General features: G+C 42.3%; 1 protein-coding gene across 2 annotated transcripts in view; it reads right to left on the bottom strand.

Moving 5' to 3' along the window:
• Positions 1 to 208: 208 nt before the first annotated feature.
• Positions 209 to 20,130, bottom strand: part of RNF145 (ring finger protein 145) — a 62,326-nt gene continuing 42,404 nt past the window's right edge. For both annotated transcript variants that reach the window (XM_038412235.2, XM_038412237.2), the window contains 6 exons: positions 13,676 to 13,851; positions 8,422 to 8,562; positions 6,921 to 7,103; positions 4,430 to 4,577; positions 3,155 to 3,511; positions 209 to 1,849 (listed from right to left, as the gene is read on the bottom strand). In XM_038412235.2, the coding sequence (XP_038268163.1) occupies positions 1,403 to 1,849; positions 3,155 to 3,511; positions 4,430 to 4,577; positions 6,921 to 7,103; positions 8,422 to 8,562; positions 13,676 to 13,851 (1,452 nt within the window). In that variant the 3' untranslated portion in view covers positions 209 to 1,402. The remainder of the gene's footprint in view (positions 1,850 to 3,154; positions 3,512 to 4,429; positions 4,578 to 6,920; positions 7,104 to 8,421; positions 8,563 to 13,675; positions 13,852 to 20,130) is intronic.

The raw sequence follows: 20,130 nt of genomic DNA, 5'->3' as shown, positions 1-20,130 counted from the left end.
AACATACCGTTTTGTAGTTGCTCCTGTAGGTTAAGGCATTGGTGGCAATGACATGTTTTAACAACTAGAATGGTCTTTGGCTAGAACAGCACTGTAACACATGTGGGAGTGAGTATCAGATCTGCTGAGCTCAGAGGGAAATGCAGTCAGTCTGCATGCACATATAATTCAGGTACCACCTTCTGCTTAAGAATCACATCACCAAATATAAAAATCTTCAAATGTAATTTATTAAGACATTCAGCTACGTCTGTCTGTCTACATCCAAATTTACTACTAAAAATAAAATCATATCACATTTCACGTTAAGAATACCAATTTTGAAAAAAACACTTCAGAGCCAAGCCTATTGTATAAATAAGTGACTAGTTTCTTTTCATATCAAAATTCACATAAAAAATTTCCTGCCCCCATTCCCCCCCTCCCGTCCCTAGTTCTATCTGAAGCCGTGATGAATGTAAAAATTTAAGAATGGACATGTGTGTCAAAGAATAAAGGTGCAAATTCTATTAACAGCTTTAAAAGTGGCAATTGCGGCGTTTGATCATACGTTTCTGTACTCATTCCCAAAGTGCAAATATTGCCAGAGTTTAACACTGTTTCAATTCATCTGCAAGAATTAAACATTACACAGGTTCAAACAGTATTGCAAGGCCTCTATCTGTGCCCTAAAACTCATCCCACTCTTTCCTGCACTTTGCAGTGAAGGGCAAAGTGTTCATTAGAGCTTTAGTTTACTTCACATGGCCCATACTGTGCATAATATATTAACAAAAGTTTCATATACATCAAAATATTGAAGACTCCATCATAAAAGTCAAGAGTCACTCTAGATTACATGAATGCAAATGTAATTGCCCCACCAAAATACCCAATGCATACACGCAATGTATTAAGAGTGCTTCCATCTTCCAATACAATCAATGCTGTTACATCCTTGATTTTGGCTTCAGTGCTGTACAAAATTTTGTCAGTAATCATGGCTGCACTCCAGTCAATGCAGAAAAACAGGCCAAAGCATTCAAGCATCTCTCACTGGTATCTTGGGACATGGTTCAGTGTGGTTCTTCCTCCCCACCCCAAACACAAGCTAACAGTTGTGTTTCTTTCGCACCTCACACCCTCTTACTTCTCCTCCTTCCCCTTCACATACTCTATGTCCATGTCATTTGTTTCCAGTTTCTCCCTCCCTTGTAATTCAGAGACAGTTTCTGAAGTCATTTCTGTTGAATCGCCTTGGAATTGCCTCTACCAGGCACCCCACAAAAATCAGCATGGGATTTTACATTTTGACCAGCATTAATTGCTAAACTTTTTCACAATTGTGGAAGGGTAAGTTCGCTCTGCTGAGTCAGGCACGGGTCTCTGACATGGGTCTGTTCCTACATCATCTTCTGCCACTTCAGAACTGGATAGAAAGTCTCGGGTCCTGAGTGAGAACCTCCTCCTGGCCTCCAATCGGTTCCTCCGCAATAATCTCCCCCTGGCTGGCCTCAAACGGACACGTGTCACAATCCAGATTCTGAGAATCATTCTTGGTGTCCTGAGAGTGCTCCTGGTGATCTGGCCCTTCAGCCACCTGTCTGTTACTATCACTAGGGCTCTCTTTTAGATTTCTCTCCTCCTGGTGTTCAACACCAAGATGTTCAGTTGCTTCTTGATGAACAGTATTTTGCTCTGCTCCAGGGTTTGGCTGTGGAGCTGGCTCTGGTGCCAGCCCTGGTGGCTGCGAGGGGTTTTTAAGTTGACAATGGCACAAAGGACAGGTCTCTTGCACATACAGCCATTTCTTAAGACAACCAGAATGAAAGAAATGGCTGCATGGTGTGATCACAGCAGATTTCATGTCCTGAAAATAATAAAAATCAAGATGTCACACAACAGTCAAACATCCTGTCCTCCCACAATTACCCTACATACTCCACCTGATCTCAAGTTTACTCTGGGAGATGGAAATTCTAAGGCAAGATGTGTAATGATTTTTCTACATACACACAAACCTCCACATAACGTTCAACAGGCACAAGACCAGTAAGCTTCCAGAGGAAAAAAGTGATAGAACTCAGTTACCCAGCCTCATGAGGCTGATACAAAACAAACGCAACCCAATGGAAGTTAGCCCCATACAGATTAAAAGCAAGCACAAAGGAACTGTTATTTACAACTTTGTGGAAGTAGTTGTAGGGTCTGGGTTACAAAGTACTAGGTGGAAAGACAAACCCACTAGTCCACTTGTAACCACCATGGTGTGAGAGCAGCAGAGTAGAAATGAAGTGCCTAGACCTAAGGCACAGAGGTGAGACCAGGGATTTTTACTCAAATGCAAAGTAAGCTTTTGTTTTAAATAAAAATTTCAGATCACTGAAACCAAGTTTGGAGCCACTCCAATCTTAATAAAATCATGCTGCATTCATCCTAGGATTACTCTCTCACTTCCACTCACAACAAACATGATTTCCCAGGGAGGAAAGAAGCACACCTGTATTTTTTTTTTCCTTCCCCAAAGCACAAGGTGTGGTAAAGATAGTGCTTCTAGTGTTAACTTCTAATTTCCTTACTTCTGTTGGCTTATGTTAAATCCTTCCCCTTATAGTAATTAGGTTTATTTTTCTTTTATAACTAGTGTTTTAAATTAAGCAAGAGTAGGAATTAACAATCCATGGAGACTGAATTGTTTCTATGAAACCATACAATACATTGGCTAGTGGTGTACATACAACCTTACAGGAAGCGTAAGAAATCTCCCCAATTGAAAAAAAAAAAAAGTCAGTGTTTGGTTCTACAATAGAGACTAGCTTGGCCCATACTCATTGGAAATGCTTAAGAATCTCATACTTTCAAGAGTATGACACTTGCTTTAGTTAAATCTGAAAACAGATTTAAAAAAAAGCAAAAAACAAAATGAGAAAAAAAGCTATTCTGGTCTATTTAAATTCCTTAATTTCCATGTTAGTTTGTTCTAGGTTTCCAGTGCAAGGACTCTCTCCAATTCTGCACTAAGCCAAATTACACATAACAGAACTCTGTGGGAATTGCAACTGAAACACAACCAAAGTCATTGCACTTGTTATAGCACCGGAGACTAACTCCAGACCATCCAAAGGTATGTTAATAAGAGTCACTCCCCTACAGTTCTACTACTTGAATTGCACACCTGGTAGCAGATGGCACAGATATCATTGTGTTGCTCCAGCTGCTCCTCTGTGGCAGTGGGCAGCGATTTGATCTTATTCACAGCATCCCTGCGGAGAAGAAAACTTTTCCACCCCAACTGGGCCCGGAGCCACACATTGTAATAAGAGTGGATGAAGATTATCATCGAGCCCATCACAGTCCATTCTCCAAAGATAGTCTCCGAGACGCCATATGCCACGACACAGAGAGCCACGAGGAATTCCAGCAGCCGGTATGTGCCGTTTACATAGTAAATTACATCGTCCATATTTTCTACTGGCTTTTTTCTGAACTCCTCAACCATAAACAACACATAAATGAAAAGCGTTCCAAGCACCTGAAAACAGATAGAATGACATGGTTTTAGCATTCAGGTCCCCAGGGTAAGTAGAGTTCAGTACCCACAGGGCCTCCCTCATCTGGAAGCATATAAACCCCAAATCAGCCAAGTATTTGCTTAACTTCAAGTAGAACCTAAATCCATCCCTACTCAGCAAAGCATGAAGCTTCTGCTTAAATACCAGGGAAACCCATGCTTAAGTGCTTTGCTGAATCAAGGCTGTAGTTAGGGCTTGTCCACACAGAAAACGCATATTAGAGGGGTGTGATTTCTAACGTGCACAGGCCTATCGGCGTGAACACTCTTTAAAACAGCACTACGTTAATGTGCACTAGGGAACTTTTAGTTCATGCCAGAAGGGTCTACACATGGGCCAGTTAGCGTGGGACATGTTGGTGCACTTTAGAAATCTCACATCTCTCGTGCACAGTGCTGTGCCATGTAGACAAGCCCTTAGACACATGGATAGTGACTAGACACACAAAGACATTATATGACAAGTTTCCAAGAGCTATTTTTAAATAGTGAATTAAAAAATGAAAATGAGGATACACCCCCCCCCCACAGGAAAGTATGTATGTATGTATGTATGTATATTTTGGAGACCAATATACTTTCAGATCACCTCTGTCTCCTAAAATGATGCAATCTATGTGCAGTTTGGAAGCTTATTATTGTAACCAACATGCCCTTCCAATTCTACAGCATTATTTACAATAAATATTTTAGTTCCCTGTGTTCTCAGCCCAGCACTAGAGTACTCTAGCTACAGGAAGAGATAAATAAAAGATCTTACATCCCAGCTTCTACACTCTAATACTCTCTCTCCCCCACCCCCAGCACTGTTCTGGTCGTATCCCATTACCTTAGGGAGAGAAAAAAATAAATGACGACCATGAGACTAGTGTGCCTTACCTGGAGGGAGGTTAGAATACTGCTAGAAATAATGATCAGTAGCCAGAAATCCATGTGGAAAAACTGACAAATCATGTAGGCCATGTATGCTGGGAACACGAGCAAGAACAAGCACAGGCTGACTGCACGGAAATGCTTCCACAGGCTCCTGCAGAAACAATGCAATGGTTGGGATTCAGACAACTGGCATCCTCTCACTGAGAGGACAGTGGCTTATGTATCTGTAAGGCTTTTACTTTACGAAAAAGAATTCTTAATTTCCTTAAGTACAGTCTAATTCGCAGCACAAACAGACATTTATTCTGATGGAAGCTCAGTTCTTTCTTCCCTGTGCCATTCTCAGCACAAAGTGGAAAGGCTACATCCTCAGTGAGACAAAGGCAAAAATTAAAGACTACAAATAAGTTACATAGGTACTGCCACAGCGGATCAGGTCAGTGGTTAAACTAATTGTCTCTGGTCTCTGACAGAGGCTGATACCAGATGCTTCAGATGAAAATCCAGGAAATCCCATTAGAACAATTATGGAATAATCTGCTCCAAGCAGTCCACAAACCTTTATGCTTTCTAAGGTTATTTTAAATGCTATCTGGTATACCTGCAGAACTTCCCCCATAAAAATATCTCATACTTCGACTCTTACTAGACTCTTTGCTAGCCTCTATAACCACCTGTGGAACTCATTGCCACATGGCAACTGTACATTGTGTAAAAGTATTTCCTTTTATCTGTTTTAAATCTGTTGCCTTTCAGTATTAACAGATATCACCTTGCTCTTATGAAAAGCAATGAACTGTATTTAGATTTTTTAAAATAATGCAATCTATTCCAAGGCTCTAGTTATCTTAACATAATTTATCATGAAATAAGTACAATCAAGTTAAACCTCAGCAGCACTGAAATTGGTTCCACGGGAACTCAGCCAAACAGCCCAGCCATCTATCTCTCCGTGATCAAGGAAGCATACCCTCAGCCTTCTCCAAAGACTCTTTCAGATAGGTGTCTTTTGCAGTATTTCCCAAAAGTCACCAAATTCAGGCCATTTCAGATCAAGGGGGAGCAAGTTCCAGAGTCTCAAGAGCGAAAGCCCTGCCAGCTGTCCCCTCCCTTTTATAACGCATAGATCTTCACTATTTTGTAGACCCCTATCATGACCCCTTTTACTAATCTCTCCCCTACACAGTCCTAATCTTTTCACTCGCATCCCATCTGGAAATCTTTCCTGTGCCTCTAGTCATTACTTGCCATGCTACTTGGCAGCTCTCTCTGATGTCTTTTTATACACATTTAGTTCCAGAAATAAGAGATGCACTGAAACTGACAAACGATAGCAGAAGGAAAGAAAGGAGAGAGGAGAATTACCTTAATCTGGCTGCAATTAAGGGTTAGGAAAAAAAATTCTAAAATTAACTGAATTTTGTAAATACCTGTATTCCTTCTGGGTGGGGGGGGTGGGGCTTTCCCCACCTCATTTGTTCAGAACTCCCTACAAATTCAGCTTTGGACCTGGCAAACAGTTACAATTTGCTGCTACCAGTGACTATCTATCCGAGAACCAAATACTATCTCCTGGCTCTACTCCCTTTCCTTTCGTTAGCATATTTAGAGTTAACATGCCACAGACTGTGTTGACCACAAGCAATCTCTGAGCTGAACAGACTCACTGGATATAAATAAACCTCCTCTTTTATTTAGAATGCTTACAGATTACATAACAGGAAGAGAGACATGCAATTAACATAGGAAATTCAGTTTCATGCCAGAACACCAAAGACAAATAAAGCTCCTTAAAGAAACACAAAGAAATCAAAGATAACAGGAAAAAACCCAGCAGATCAAAACATCCACAAGACTCCCTTCTTCCACTCCTTAGGTTCTCTCCATAGACACCTCCCATTCCAGGCCTACAACTGGTGCCCTAAGCCTGGGATCCTGAAGTTAATCTATGGACTATTACAACTTAGTAGAATTTTTTCCCCATGATTCTATTAAATAACTGGCTGTTTCCGTGACATGCTGAACTGTGGTTTTGTTTAGCCAAGAGCAGGGCTCAGTGTCTCTCAGTGCGGAGTGATGACTTTCCTTGTATCATGTAATACCCACACAATTCCTGATGCTAGTGGCTGCAGAGCAACATGATCCTGTGCAGACTGTAAGACATGCTCACAGATGAGTCTTCATTAGGACCATGCGACCCAAGTCACTTTCCTTCTGCAGAAGGAATCATGTTGCAAAGCATCTCTGTGCTGGTGAACATCACTGTGTGAGTGAGTCTGTGTGTGGGAGAAAGGAGCAGGGAGGAGTTAAGGAGAAGGAGCAAAGAAATGAGAACTGTCTGTATACTAACCTTATTATTCTTTAGTCTACAAGAATGTGGACCACCTTAACTTAGCTTTGTGGGCTACCAAAAGGTATCAGGCCATACATTAGTGCACTCACCTCTACAAAAAAGAGTTTTAAATAGCTTTCAGTTTAGAAGTGCATTTCTTACTTGTCCCTTGAAGCTCCCAGTGCCAGAACAATGGGATCAGCAATCTCCAACATGGACTGAAGGATGGATGCTACCACAATGAAGAGAATAATACTAAGCAGGAATGCCCGATGGACAACTTGAAGCTCGATTAAACCAGTCTGCACTGCCAAGATCAGGAGAGTGACTCCTTCTGTCATCCCCCTTTGGGTTGGGGTTTTGAAGGGAAAGTGAAAATAAAATGCAGAGGATTAATTATTTTGCTTCATCTTAAAACAGAAGTCTGGCATGTATGAAATCAACAGTTTGTCTAGCCCTTTGTTTCTGATTCTATTTTAAGATTTCTTTCTGCCTTGTATGACCTCAGGAAATTAACATGGATATATTTATTTAAAAAATACTGTTTATGCTTCTTTGTAGCTTGTAGAGGCTTCGCTGACCTTTACTCTTTAATGTATGCAGAGGTGCTGTAGCCATGTTGGTCCCAGGATATTAGAGAGACATGCTGGGGGAGGTGATATCTTGTATTGATGAGACACAAGCTTCAGGTCTGGGCCTGAAGAACTCTGTAAGATATTCCCTCACCTGCCTTGTCTCTCTTTTCCTTTAATGACATTCCTGTCTGAAGTCCTACCACTTGGATACATTTTGAAAGCAATGAATTCAGAGTTAGATATACAGCACAACTTCCAATGTCGCTAACAGACTCTAGAACAAAGAGTCCCCTGAATGTCCCACTTTCACTCTTGTGGTTTTGAAGTTGAAAATGAATTTAATATTTCTGACGTAGAGACAATGACAGCACTGTCTTGAAGTAGTTACAGCACAGTGTGGACTACCCATGACTGGTTCCCCCCACCCCCACAATGCTCCTGCACCATTCCTGGGCAGCCTCACTTTATACTCACTGCAATTCCCACTTACTCACCTCAGAACCCAAAGTACAAACAAGTCCTTCACTTGTGGCTTGAACCAGCATTTGAACTCCTGGTAAAAGCTAACATTCTAACCCACACGGCCACAACTAAACTCCCAATTTTATGTCAGGCAGTTGTAAGAAGCACAAGAGAAACAAGTTGCCTATATTCTTCGGCAGTTTCCCAAAGTAACTTTTAGCTGACCAGTGCTAATCTTCCACAAAAGATTAGCTTGGTTTCACATGTAGTTAGTTACATGGGGGGAAATGAACCAGGAAGTTAAAATATAACTACATTAGCATTTAGTTTTTCTAAACATTTGAAGATTCCTTCAGTCATTCATCCCCATGAAGACCCTGCAAAGAATCTAAAATTCCAAAGAGAAGCACTGTATGTATTACAGAACTGCATGACTGCCATTCTAAGATTCATGATAGACAGTTCCATCTCAAATCCTTTAAAATAGCGTATTTGGACTAATAAATAAGAAGCCTGTCAGAATTCCTATGCATTCTAAGGAGTTTATAATGGGTTAAAATAACTCTCAGTTTAACAAATGCCAACCTCAGTGCTACGTAGTTCTAAACATGCTGCCAGGCACTTACCTGTTCATAGCCGGGTCATTCATGAATGCTCGGTAGCCCTGCAAGTAAAACTTGCAGAGAGTCAAAACTCCCAAAGCAACGAAGGAGACCGTGAACACCAACCCCAGGAGTGAATATGGAGTGCTGCAACATTCCGCAATGCTGGGGGAAAACGCAGTTTAATTAATAAAAAGATTTCTTCAATTAAGAGTCTGAGCTGGTTTGAAATCATATCTGGATTGACTTAAAAAACAAAACATGAGAAGCCCCACAAGTATATGCATGTTCTTCTACTGAGACAAAATTACAAGAGCAAAATCCACTATTTTCTCCTCAGACATCAAAGGTCAAAGATTCACTGTTACTCAGTCAGAAAAACGCATTATGTCTATCAGCTGATAAGCAAGCCCATGTGGCTCCCCATTGCTCATTCAGATTGTGCTTCAAGACAGCCCCACACGGTGGTGCTATCTTGCTTTTACTTTAATAAAGAAGAGTACTCATTCTCAGGCGTGGAAAAGCAATGCATTCAATTCACTTAATGACATTTCAATCCAGTTACCACAAGATGACGCAAAAGGTACAGTAGATCAATTTGATTGATTGGTTAGTTCCCACACATAGCAATACTACCAGGATGCCAGTCACTATATAGTGCTCATATAAATGGTTACTAAAATGGCTAATAAATTGAAAAGTTTTTCATAATTCTGGTCTGAAAAGTGATCTGAGATCTTGACATTCAATTACTGCTGACCCACAAAAGAGGCCTAGTATAAACTTCAAATAAACTATACCAAAGAGACATACTGCCTTTAAACAATTATCTGAGCGAGCACACAGGATGCTCTCGCTCTCAGGCCTACTTCTCTTTTGACTTGCTACTACAGGGAAGTCACAAGGTGAATCCTCAGCTGCAACAAGAGCTGGATGCAGCCAAGTTTGAGGAATCATAAAAGAGCTGTTTCAGCTCACTCATCCTGGGGCCGGTTTTCTGTAGTCCTGGCTCAGTGCAGTCTAGAGCAGTCTCAGTGTTTCTCCAGAGTACAACGGCCTTTAATGGGAATCAATCACACTGCTACTATGGCTATACATCCTCCCACCTCCAATGTCAGCAGAGTTGGAAAGCAGTAGTGTAGAGCTGCTCTATGCTTGATTTCGCTAACACCAGGGAATCGTCAGCTACTCAACTCAGGGCCACATTCTGGCACCTTTGGTTACAACAGCAATCCTGGTTCCTTCAGGACAACAGGCTATTCCCAGAGAAATTATTAGGATGCCACATTGCAGCATTCTGATTAATTCACTGCTGGGTCAAGTAGAAGCAAAGTGCTTCAAGAAAGAGCACGTGTCAGAAACACTAGATGGAATAAAGGAAACGATAAATAGATGCACAGGTACTCTTAGTCCATTTTTAACGTTTTATACGGCACCAGAGAGGTAACACAACAAAGGCAGGTCATTTATTTTTAAAGTGTCTGTGTAATATAACATCTCAAGTTTTATTACAGATCATTCTGCTTATTCTTCAGCAATCCAACATTTTAAGTTAAAATATCCTTCCTCCCCTATTTGATAGGACATGAAAGCCTTTTGTAGCTGAATAGGCTGCTCACTAGAAGCTTCTTAATTTCCTAGCTATGCATCTGCACATGAACGGTAGCTGTCTTTGAAAGAACACCAAAGCAGAGAATTTGGAAGAGTCTCATTCATCATACAATCAAGGGGTACTCCTGATAACTCATCAAATCCTCCTTATTCTCCAGTGGGAGTGATACAAGCCCTTTCGGAAGGTGGCCTACAGATATAGAAAGTATAGAGTCTATAATGGAACACTGGCTTCTAAGAACACTCCTCACCACCAGAGCTCTCAGCAAAGAAGGGCACGTCTCCAGTACCAAAACAATAAGCATAAAGCTCAATGTGCACATGAGACAGATTTGTCTAACTGGTTGGAAAAGAAGAGTTATGCCCGATGATTGTGGTACAATGGTTCTCTAAGTGACTCCTCCAAGTTCCCAGTATGTTGCTCTGGTGTGACCACAAATTGGAAAGAACTGGCCAAAAAAGGTGGAGGTCTCTGTAAGGGATGACCATCTTCCAAGAACTGTGCTTGGGCTGATGTTTGTCCCTCTCAGTGCCGTTCATGTGTGATATTTAAGATTAAGGGCCCCCACTATGTGAGGTATTTTTGAATAACTTCAGGTTTTTTCCCAAGCTTGTCAGGAATGAAGGAACTATAGTTAAAAAGAAGTCTGATCCAGGATAGCTGAGCCTCCAGGTAGGCTCCATAATAAAGAATTTCAACCCCTCTAGCAAGCATGCTACCACCATTCCTCATGAAGTTGAAATGGAGATAATTTGCTGTATAAGGGACTCAGAGGAGTTTAAAAACCTCAAACAAAGCTGCAGAGGTTTCAGATTTATCCTTATGTGCCCCCAGGTGTGAGCTTGTAACTGACTTGAAGGTTTGAATTCTTGCCATCTTCCAAAAAAAAAAAAATACAACGAAGGTTGTGTATTGTTATTGTTTGTTGTGCATTTGCGGAAGCTTAACATTGCTATTAAATGTACTCTGATTGCTCTTGCTTGAATTCCGGAGTTGTACAGCTCTAGGAAATAATTCATTGCCGCTAATAAAGGGCACGTGTGCACAGACTGCTTTTTTCTGGCAGAGAAACATTTTTCCATTTTACTAAGTAAACTGCAGTACAGTGAAGTCTTCTGGCTGGCTAGATAATCTTAGCTTGTCTAACAAAATGATATTTTAACATCCTCTCCTAAACAGTTAGGCTGTCAGAGATAAAACCTGCTACTGGAGCTTGTTTCTCTTCTGAAGAGAGAGAGAGTGCTACTGTTGCATTTTCTTACCATGGCAAAACAATGCACCTTTGGCCCCAACACTGGCATAAAAGTTTCCTGGTTGTGTGTGTTGCTCCCAGGCAGGTAAAAGATGACAGCAATTGCCAAAAACCCACCAGGAAGAATACCTTGAGGAAACATCCCTAGAGTGTGATGAAATTGAGTAAGAGAAAAAGGCTGGTGCTTTCATATTTCGGGCTGTACAGAGAAAGTCTAGCAAGTAATATTTTTGAATTTTGTTTAACTCTCACTTATTATGAAGATACAAATTTATTCTGATACCTGGCACGCAAGTTCTACCTGATGTACATGGATTGATACATGATCATTCACACTCTTGCCCCTCAATTCTATGGCACAATTACAGAGATTGCACAGGTAAACCTGTGTTTTAACTTTAAATAATTTCAGTAACTGGAATACTGACGGTTCATGCCCACAAAGACCAATGCTGATTAACAGGGATATTTGCACAGTGTGTGTCAATAAGGCATTAAAAATTTTTGCTTTTGGAGATCTTGTGCATGTAGCAATAGCCACAATATTTGCCAAATGCATGAGGCGTGTCAGAAAAATCTAAGTTCCCCTGCTGTGCCATGCTGTACAAGCCTCTGCTCTCTGCCTGTGGCCAGACAGAATGCACACATCACTAGAGCACAGGCTTCTGTATTAGGCACAGTGGGGAGCTCTGAGCCTAAATGACTCAGTGATATGGGAGCTAGTGTGTCTTCTCTGCGAGGAAGAGTCATTTCATCATCCCCAGATTCCTTATCTTCTTACTGTCAAGGGTCTCAGATTTCCGACCCTAATGACAAGAATCTAATTTTCCAGTTCTTCACAAGCAGCAAAAAACTTGCCATCTACCCAGCAATTTCTTCAACTCAATCACAGAAATTTGAGATGGAAGAAACCTGTTAGGTCATGCAGTCCATCCCCCTGGCAACTGCTACAGTACAGTTAGGTACAGTCAATATTCTGCTTTATGCAAAATTAAAACTTCAGTGGAGGTGTAAAATAGTTAGGGTTTTTTTGGGGGGGGGGGGGACTGAAAACTAATCACCTCTGTTAATAGTAATGCAATACAATACTGATGGTATTATTCATTTTAATATGTAATGCGATCAAACCCCTGGCGTTTCTCTGTTTATTTTAAGTTGACAATGAAATCAGAAGACTTGAGTACTGTGATGGACACAGGGCCATATGTGAAAGGTAAGTGACAGGAATGTTCTAGAACCTTGATCCTGAGACTAACAGGTGTCCAACAGGTTACTCTAAAAACAAAACCTTTAGAGAGAGTTAGGAGATGCTGGCAATGTTTCTACTAAACCACACAAAGCTGACAAGACAAGAAGGTCCCAAATGCAATAAGAAGGTGAAGGGAAAGACTGGCGAGTCATAATCTAGTAAGGGAATGGAGACAGGGTGGAATAGGTTTCCTATGGTTTCTCTACATCTTGTAGAAAGATTAATGCCAAAAACAAGACAGGGAAGAGGTATGAAAAGTTCCCAAGCACCAAGGCACTGAGAATGTCCCTCTCCTGATGAAATGGCCCATAAGAATGTGGTTGCTAAATAAAGACACCCTTCAGAACAAACCAAACATCAGAAATAGTTTGCTATAGAATCCAATCCAATACCCTGAAAGCTAGATTCAAGAGGAATCCAACTGGGGAACAGCGTAGCATACTGGGATATTTAGGATCACCATCATAAAGATAACCCAAGTCTCTTCTTCCTGAGGAAGATACTTTTTTTCCCCATGTGCGCTTTATTTCTGATTCCGCTGATGATATTGTGAATGGAATTTCCCATGGTCGTTGTTCATTGCTAAACTTTCAGTTATGGCATGGGTTTCAATGCACTCCAGAACGCATTGAGTATCACAGCTGAAAATAAAGCCTCCAGGACCCAAAAGACACATTGATTCCTCAACACAATCCTACAGACAAGTACCAGAGGAGGAATGGGCTAGCTAGCCTCAGCTGGTGATATCTGAGTTTGCTGAGTCAAATCTTTTGAAGCCCTACCAAACTTCTGAACTGAAGCTCTGAGTGTACAGTGGTTTGCCCATCACTAAGTTATATTTTGTATTCACTGGGAGCTTTTCCATAGTTCTGTTAATACCCCTCTCTCCTGAGCTGCTGTGAAGCAAAAAGCTTCACTGGACTAATATGCATGATGGACAAACATTTACTGGGAACTAGAAGAAGACAGCCGATTTAAACCATTCCATCTGTAGAAGAAGAAGATTAGTTCAGGAATACAAACAATGCATGCACAGAAAACAGCTTATTATGGACGCTGGTTAATTACCAAAAAGAAAAGGAGTACTTGTGGCACCTTAGAGACTAACAAATTTATTTGAGCATAAGCTTTCGTGAGCTACAGCTCACTTCATCTGGTTAATTACCTTGTCAGAAAGAGGAAGAGAAGCCTCTCTCTTGAGGCAGGCTGATCTCTTGTGCTGAAATAAGAGTAGATTTGAAGAGCAAATAAGACAAGCCAGAACACCATGAATAGAACGGGGACCACCAGCTGGTTCCACAGAGACATCCCCAATGCCAGGAGACCGTACACCTCCACTACCTGGGCAAGGCAAAGACAAGACCAGTTTGTTGTATTTGTTCACATCCTGTATGTTTACAGAGATAACAGAATAGAAAAAACAAAGATTCAATTCATTTGCAATTCAAACCATGAGTCGGATTCATGTGGCACAAGTGGCTCAGTTGGAAGGATTCATGACTTTGTACTTCTTTGACCTTTTGTTAAAAGGCAGGTGCTAAGTGCCTCAGATGCTTGTCAGAGCAGAGGCTAAATATCTAAAAATTGGCACATTTGCAACATATGACTGTTACAGTCTGGACAGCAATTCTTTTAAAGTTTATGCTACTCCTTGTACAATGTTAATACTAGGTGACTATGGAGCAATTTTCAGAAAGCTGGAACTTTAGGTTGGAAGGCTAATCCCTTAAGAGTGACAGGGAAATTATTCATCACTAATACTTCCACAGATGGCTTTATTTTAAATCAAATGTCTGTTTCTCACAGCCAAGACAAGAATCACACAATGGCTACAGAGTACCCACTAGGACAGAGGTGGGCAAACTATGGCCCTTGGGGCCACATCCAGCCCGCGGGACCCTCCTGCCCAGCCCCTGAGCTCCTGGCCCGGGAGGCTAGCCTCCGGCCCCTCCCCTGCAGCCTCAGCTCACTGCATCACCAGCACGATGCTCTGGGCGGGGGGGCTGCGAGCTCCTGGGCACCGCAGCTGCAGAGCCCGGCCTGACCTGGTGCTCTGTGCTGCACGGTGCGAGACTGGCTCCAGCCAGGCAGCGCGGCTGTAGCGCTGCCAGCCACCAGTGCTCCAGGCAGCACGGTAAGGGGGCAAGGGGGTTGGATAGAGGGCAGGGGAGTTCAGGGTGGTGGTCAGGGGTGTGGATAGGGGTCAGGGCAGTCAGAGGACGGGGAACAGGGGGGTTGAATGGGGGCAGGGGTCCTGGGGGGGCAGTCAGGAAGGAGCGGGGGGGTTGGATGGGGCGGTGGGGGGCAGGGGTTCCTGGGGTGGTCAGGGAGAAGGGGTAGTTGGATGGGGCAGAGGTCCCGGAGGGGCAGTCAGGAATGAGAGGAGGGGTTGGATGGGGTGGCAGGGGGCAGTGAGCGGGGGTGTGTGGATGGGGCAGGGGTCCCAGGGGGGCATCAGAGAACAGGATGGGTTGGATGGGGCAAGAGTCCTGGAGGGGAGGGGCGTCAGGGGGCAAGAAGCGGGGCGGGGGGGGGAGAATAGGGACCGGGCCATGCCTGGCTGTTTGGGGAGGCACAGCTTCCCCTAACCAGCCCTCCATACAGTTTCCAAAACCCGATGTGGCCCTCAGGCCAAAAAGTATGTTTGTATTTTAAAAGAAAAGAGAATTAGAGAAAAAACTTGTACTTTACGAGCATGTAACTACTAGTATTTTAGAGTGAAAGATTGAGTAGGCAAATCATATTATTTGCAGATCCCTGTCAACACTGGCAAACGTCAGAACATATTACAGTGAAGTCCTGTAAATGTAATTTCTATCATAGCTAATTAACAAGCAGCCGACTAGTTTGGCGGTTAGAAGTAGCCCCTGCTCAGGCACTACAAAGGATCTGCAATGTCCCTGCGAAAGATTCCTGTGGCACAGGAGCAGAATGGGACCAGCATAAGCAACCCTACACAGAGAGCGGGTGCACCTATAGTATTGAGCAACATGGGGGACTCTGGGAAGCTCTGTAACTTGTAGCCAGCCCCTGAAGTTGCTCTAAACTTATACCAGCCCCCAAAGTCCAGAATCCAGGATGCATAAGGTGACAAAGTTGCTTTTGCCCATCCTCCCTCTGGGCTTAGTCTCCTGAACTGTTGGGTTCAGAAGATTAAGTTAAACATTGGGCCTGGGTATTTTAATATCCCCCTTCTCCCAAGTTTTTCCACTGGTATTACAAACTACTTTTGCAATACTACAGTTACAAAGCCTCAAACAACTGTGAGGTCACAACTACTGGATTAAATTATTACTGAATAATTCATGCTGAAGTCAGCAACTACCACAAGTGATGACAAAGGATGATGAGTACGTCATGTTAAAATCAGGTTAGGGCAAAACTCCAATCTGGTATAAGCAGATTCATCTTCCTTGACCTTCAATGGAGTTGCATCTACTTACACCAGGTCTGAAAGGGGGCTAATTTTTTCACCACGATTTTTGTTTCTGGAGTAGGGAATAGGCTCTAGATTTCCACATTAGTGAGCTCCTTATAAAATAAAATTAAAAGGGTGATTTTCTTGTTTTTTCCAGCTTTCAATTAAACCAGATTATAATCATAATATGCAGCCCAACATGATTACAACTGTTCCCATTTGCTGACATTGGCATAGGCAATTTGCCTCAGAAGCACCTTCCAAAAAAAGAAAAGGAGTACTTGTGGCACCTTAGAGATTAACAAATTTATTTGAGCATAAGCTCACTTCATCGGATGCATTCAGTGGAAAATACAGTGGGGAGATTTATATACACAGAGAACATGAAAATGGGTTTTACATACACACTGTAACCAGATTTCAGAGTAGCAGCCGTGTTAGTCTGTATTCACAAAAAGAAAAGGAGTACTTGTGGCACCTTAGAGACTAACACATTTATTAGAGCATAAGCTTTCGTGAGCTACAGCTCACTTCATCGGATGCATTTGGTGGAAAAAACAGAGGAGAGATTTATATACACACACACAGAGAACATGAAACAATGGGTTTATCATACACACTGTAAGGAGAGTGATCACTTAAGATAAGCCATCACCAACAGCAGGGGGGGAAAGGAGGAAAATCTTTCATGGTGACAAGCAAGGTAGGCTAATTCCAGCAGTTAACAAGAATATCAGAGGAACAGTGGGGGGTTGGGTGGGGGGGAGAAATACCATGGGGAAATAGTTTTACTTTGTGTAATGACTCATCCATTCCCAGTCTCTATTCAAGCCTAAGTTAATTGTATCCAGTTTGCAAATTAATTCCAATTCAGCAGTCTCTCATTGGAGTCTGTTTTTGAAGCTTTTTTTGTTGAAGGATAGCCACTCTTAGGTCTGTAATCGAGTGACCAGAGAGATTGAAGTGTTCTCCAACTGGTTTTTGAATGTTATAATTCTTGACGTCTGATTTGTGTCCATTCATTCTTTTACGTAGAGACTGTCCAGTTTGGCCAATGTACATGGCAGAGGGGCATTGCTGGCACATGATGGCATATATCACATTGGTAGATGCGCAGGTGAACGAGCTTCTGATAGTGTGGCTGATGTGATTAGGCCCTATGATGGTGTCCCCTGAATAGATATGTGGACAGAGTTGGCAACGGGCTTTGTTGCAAGGATAGGTTCCTGGGTTAGTGGTTCTGTTGTGTGGTGTGTGGTTGCTGGTGAGTATTTGCTTCAGGTTGGGGGGCTGTCTGTAAGCAAGGACTGGCCTGTCTCCCAAGATCTGTGAGAGTGATGGGTCGTCCTTCAGGATAGGTTGTAGATCCTTGATGATGCGTTGGAGAGGTTTTAGTTGGGGGCTGAAGGTGATGGCTAGTGGCGTTCTGTTTTCTTTCTTGGGCCTGTCCTGTAGTAGGTAACTTCTGGGTACTCTTCTGGCTCTGACAATCTGTTTCTTCACTTCAGCAGGTGGGTATTGTAGTTGTAAGAATGCTTGATAGAGATCTTGTAGGTGTTTTTCTCTGTCTGAGGGGTTGGAGCAAATGCGGTTATATCGTAGAGCTTGGCTGTAGACAATGGATCGAGTAGTATGATCTGGATGAAAGCTAGAGGCATGTAGGTAGGAATAGCGGTCAGTAGGTTTCCGATATAGGGTGGTGTTTATGTGACCATCGCTTATTAGCACCGTAGTGTCCAGGAAGTGGATCTCTTGTGTGGACTGGTCCAGGCTGAGGTTGATGGTGGGATGGAAATTGTGGAAATCATGGTGGAATTCCTCAAGAGCTTCTTTTCCATGGGTCCAGATGATGAAGATGTCATCAATGTAGCGCAAGTAGAGTAGGGGCATTAGGGGACAACAGCTGAGGAAGCGTTGTTCTAAGTCAGCCATAAAAACGTTGGCATACTGTGGGGCCATGCGGGTACCCATGGCAGTGCCGCTGATTTGAAAGTATACATTGTCACCAAATGTGAAATAGTTATGGGTGAGGACAAAGTCACAAAGTTAAGCCACCAGGTTAGCCGTGACAGTATCGGGGATACTGTTCCTGACGGCTTGTAGTCCATCTTTGTGTGGAGTGTTGGTGTAGAGGCTTCTACATCCATAGTGGCCAGGATGGTCAGGATGGTTTTAGGAAGATCACCAATGGACTGTAGTTTCCTCAGGAAGTCAGTGGTCTCGAAGATAGCTGGGAGTGCTGGTAACGAAGGGCCTGAGGAGGGAGTCTACATAGCCAGACAATCCTGCTGTCAGGGTGCCAATGCCTGAGATGATGGGGCGTCCAGGATTTCCAGGTTTATGGATCTTGGGTAGCAGATAGAATACCCCAGGTCAGGGTTCCAGGGGTGTGTCTGTGCGGATTTGTTCTTGTGCTTTTTCAGGGAGTTTCTTGAGCAAATGCTGTAGTTTCTTTTGGTAACTCTCAGTGGGATCAGAGGGTAATGGCTTGTAGAAAGTGGTGTTGGAGAGCTGCCTAGTAGCCTCTTGTTCATACTCCGACCTATTCATGATGACGACAGCACCTCCTTTGTCAGCCTTTTTGATTATGATGTCAGAGTTGTTTCTATTACTTTGTGTAATGACCCATCCACTCCCACTGTCTATTCATATTAATTCCAATTCAGCAGTCTCTAGTTGGAGTCTGTTTTTGAAGTTTTTTTTGTTGAAGAATAGCCACTCTTAGGTCTGTAATCAAGTGACCAGAAAGATTGAAGTGTTCTCCGACTGGTTTTTGAATGTTATAATTCTTGAAAATTCAAAAACCCCATGTTATTCCCCCCCCCCCACTGTTCCTCAGACGTTCTTGTCAATTGCTGGAAATGGCCCACCTTGATTATCACTACAAAAGGTTTTCTCCCCCCCACCCCCTTTGCTGGTAATAGCTGATCTTAAGTGATCACTCTCCTTACAGTAAAAAGAAAAGGAGTACTTGTGGCACCTTAGAGACTAACAATTTTATTAGAGCATAAGCTTTCGTGGGCTACAGCTCACTTCATCGGATGCATTTGGTGGAAAATGCATCCGATGAAGTGAGCTGTAGCTCACGAAAGCTTATGCTCTAATAAATTTGTTAGTCTCTAAGGTGCCACAAGTACTCCTTTTCTTTTTGCGAATACAGACTAACATGGCTGCTATTCTGAAACCTTCCAAAAAAATTACCGGAGGCATTAACATTTCTCCTAATTCCAGCCAGTTCTCTCTAGCATACATTGCACACTCCTATTCTCAGCTGTAGCTGCTTATTATTCTAGCAGCATGTTATTAATACCTTCCAAATTGTTCCATAGCCACACATTAGAAGTTATGCCCTTGATTTGTACAGGGCATTGGTAGAAACATGGCGTGAGCAATGCTCCTTGAAGAGTTTGTACTAGAATATTTTTTCTTAAGGCCAAAACAGTACTGCATTGACTAGTAAACACAGATTTGAAAGAAAAAGGGAGTCAGTGAGGCAGTCCCCCCAAAAAATCACTTACTTTCACATCTTTACAGTGATTATAAAAAACAATCTAATTGTACACTTATAATGGCCCATAAAGTGGTAAGGAGAATAGACAAAAACAAACAGTTGAGTAGCTTTTCCTTCGAGCATGCATATGGCATTAAAACAACCTCAAGATATTGAAGTGTTCTTAACACAAATGCCAGAGAAGAAAGAGGTGTTGACAGTACATTTATGTTGTCACTGCACTTCAAGTGTTAGCTGTTGATCTAAGCTTTTAAAACAGTTTGAGGTTAACATGGGTTTATTGGTAAGCTACATACAAAACTATGTTGGATTTCAGGCTTTTTTTTTTTTTTTTTTGCACTTCTTTATGATGTACAGAAATGACCATCTTCCCAAAACACCCTGCTGACTTATGCTGTTGACTTTGTATTACCACCACAGAAATGTGGAGAGTGTCAAGTCTGTTCTTCCCTAGTCTTGGGGGAAGGTATATCAGATTTGCCTTGTAAGCTTTCATACTTAAATGAAGGTTTCAGAGTAGCAGCCATGTTAGTTTGTATTCGCAAAAAGAAAAGGAATACTTGTGGCACCTTAGAGACTAACAAATTTATTTGAGCATAAGATTTTGTGAGCTACAGTTCACTTCATCGGATGCATCCGATGAAGCAAGCTGTGTAGCTCACGAAAGCTTATGCTCAAATAAATTTGTTAG

Source organism: Dermochelys coriacea, chromosome 8 (assembly GCF_009764565.3).
Source record: "Dermochelys coriacea isolate rDerCor1 chromosome 8, rDerCor1.pri.v4, whole genome shotgun sequence".
NCBI lineage: Eukaryota > Metazoa > Chordata > Testudines > Dermochelyidae > Dermochelys > Dermochelys coriacea.
Note: the sequence above shows the minus strand (reverse complement) of the source record. Positions and strands in the feature narration are given on the sequence as shown.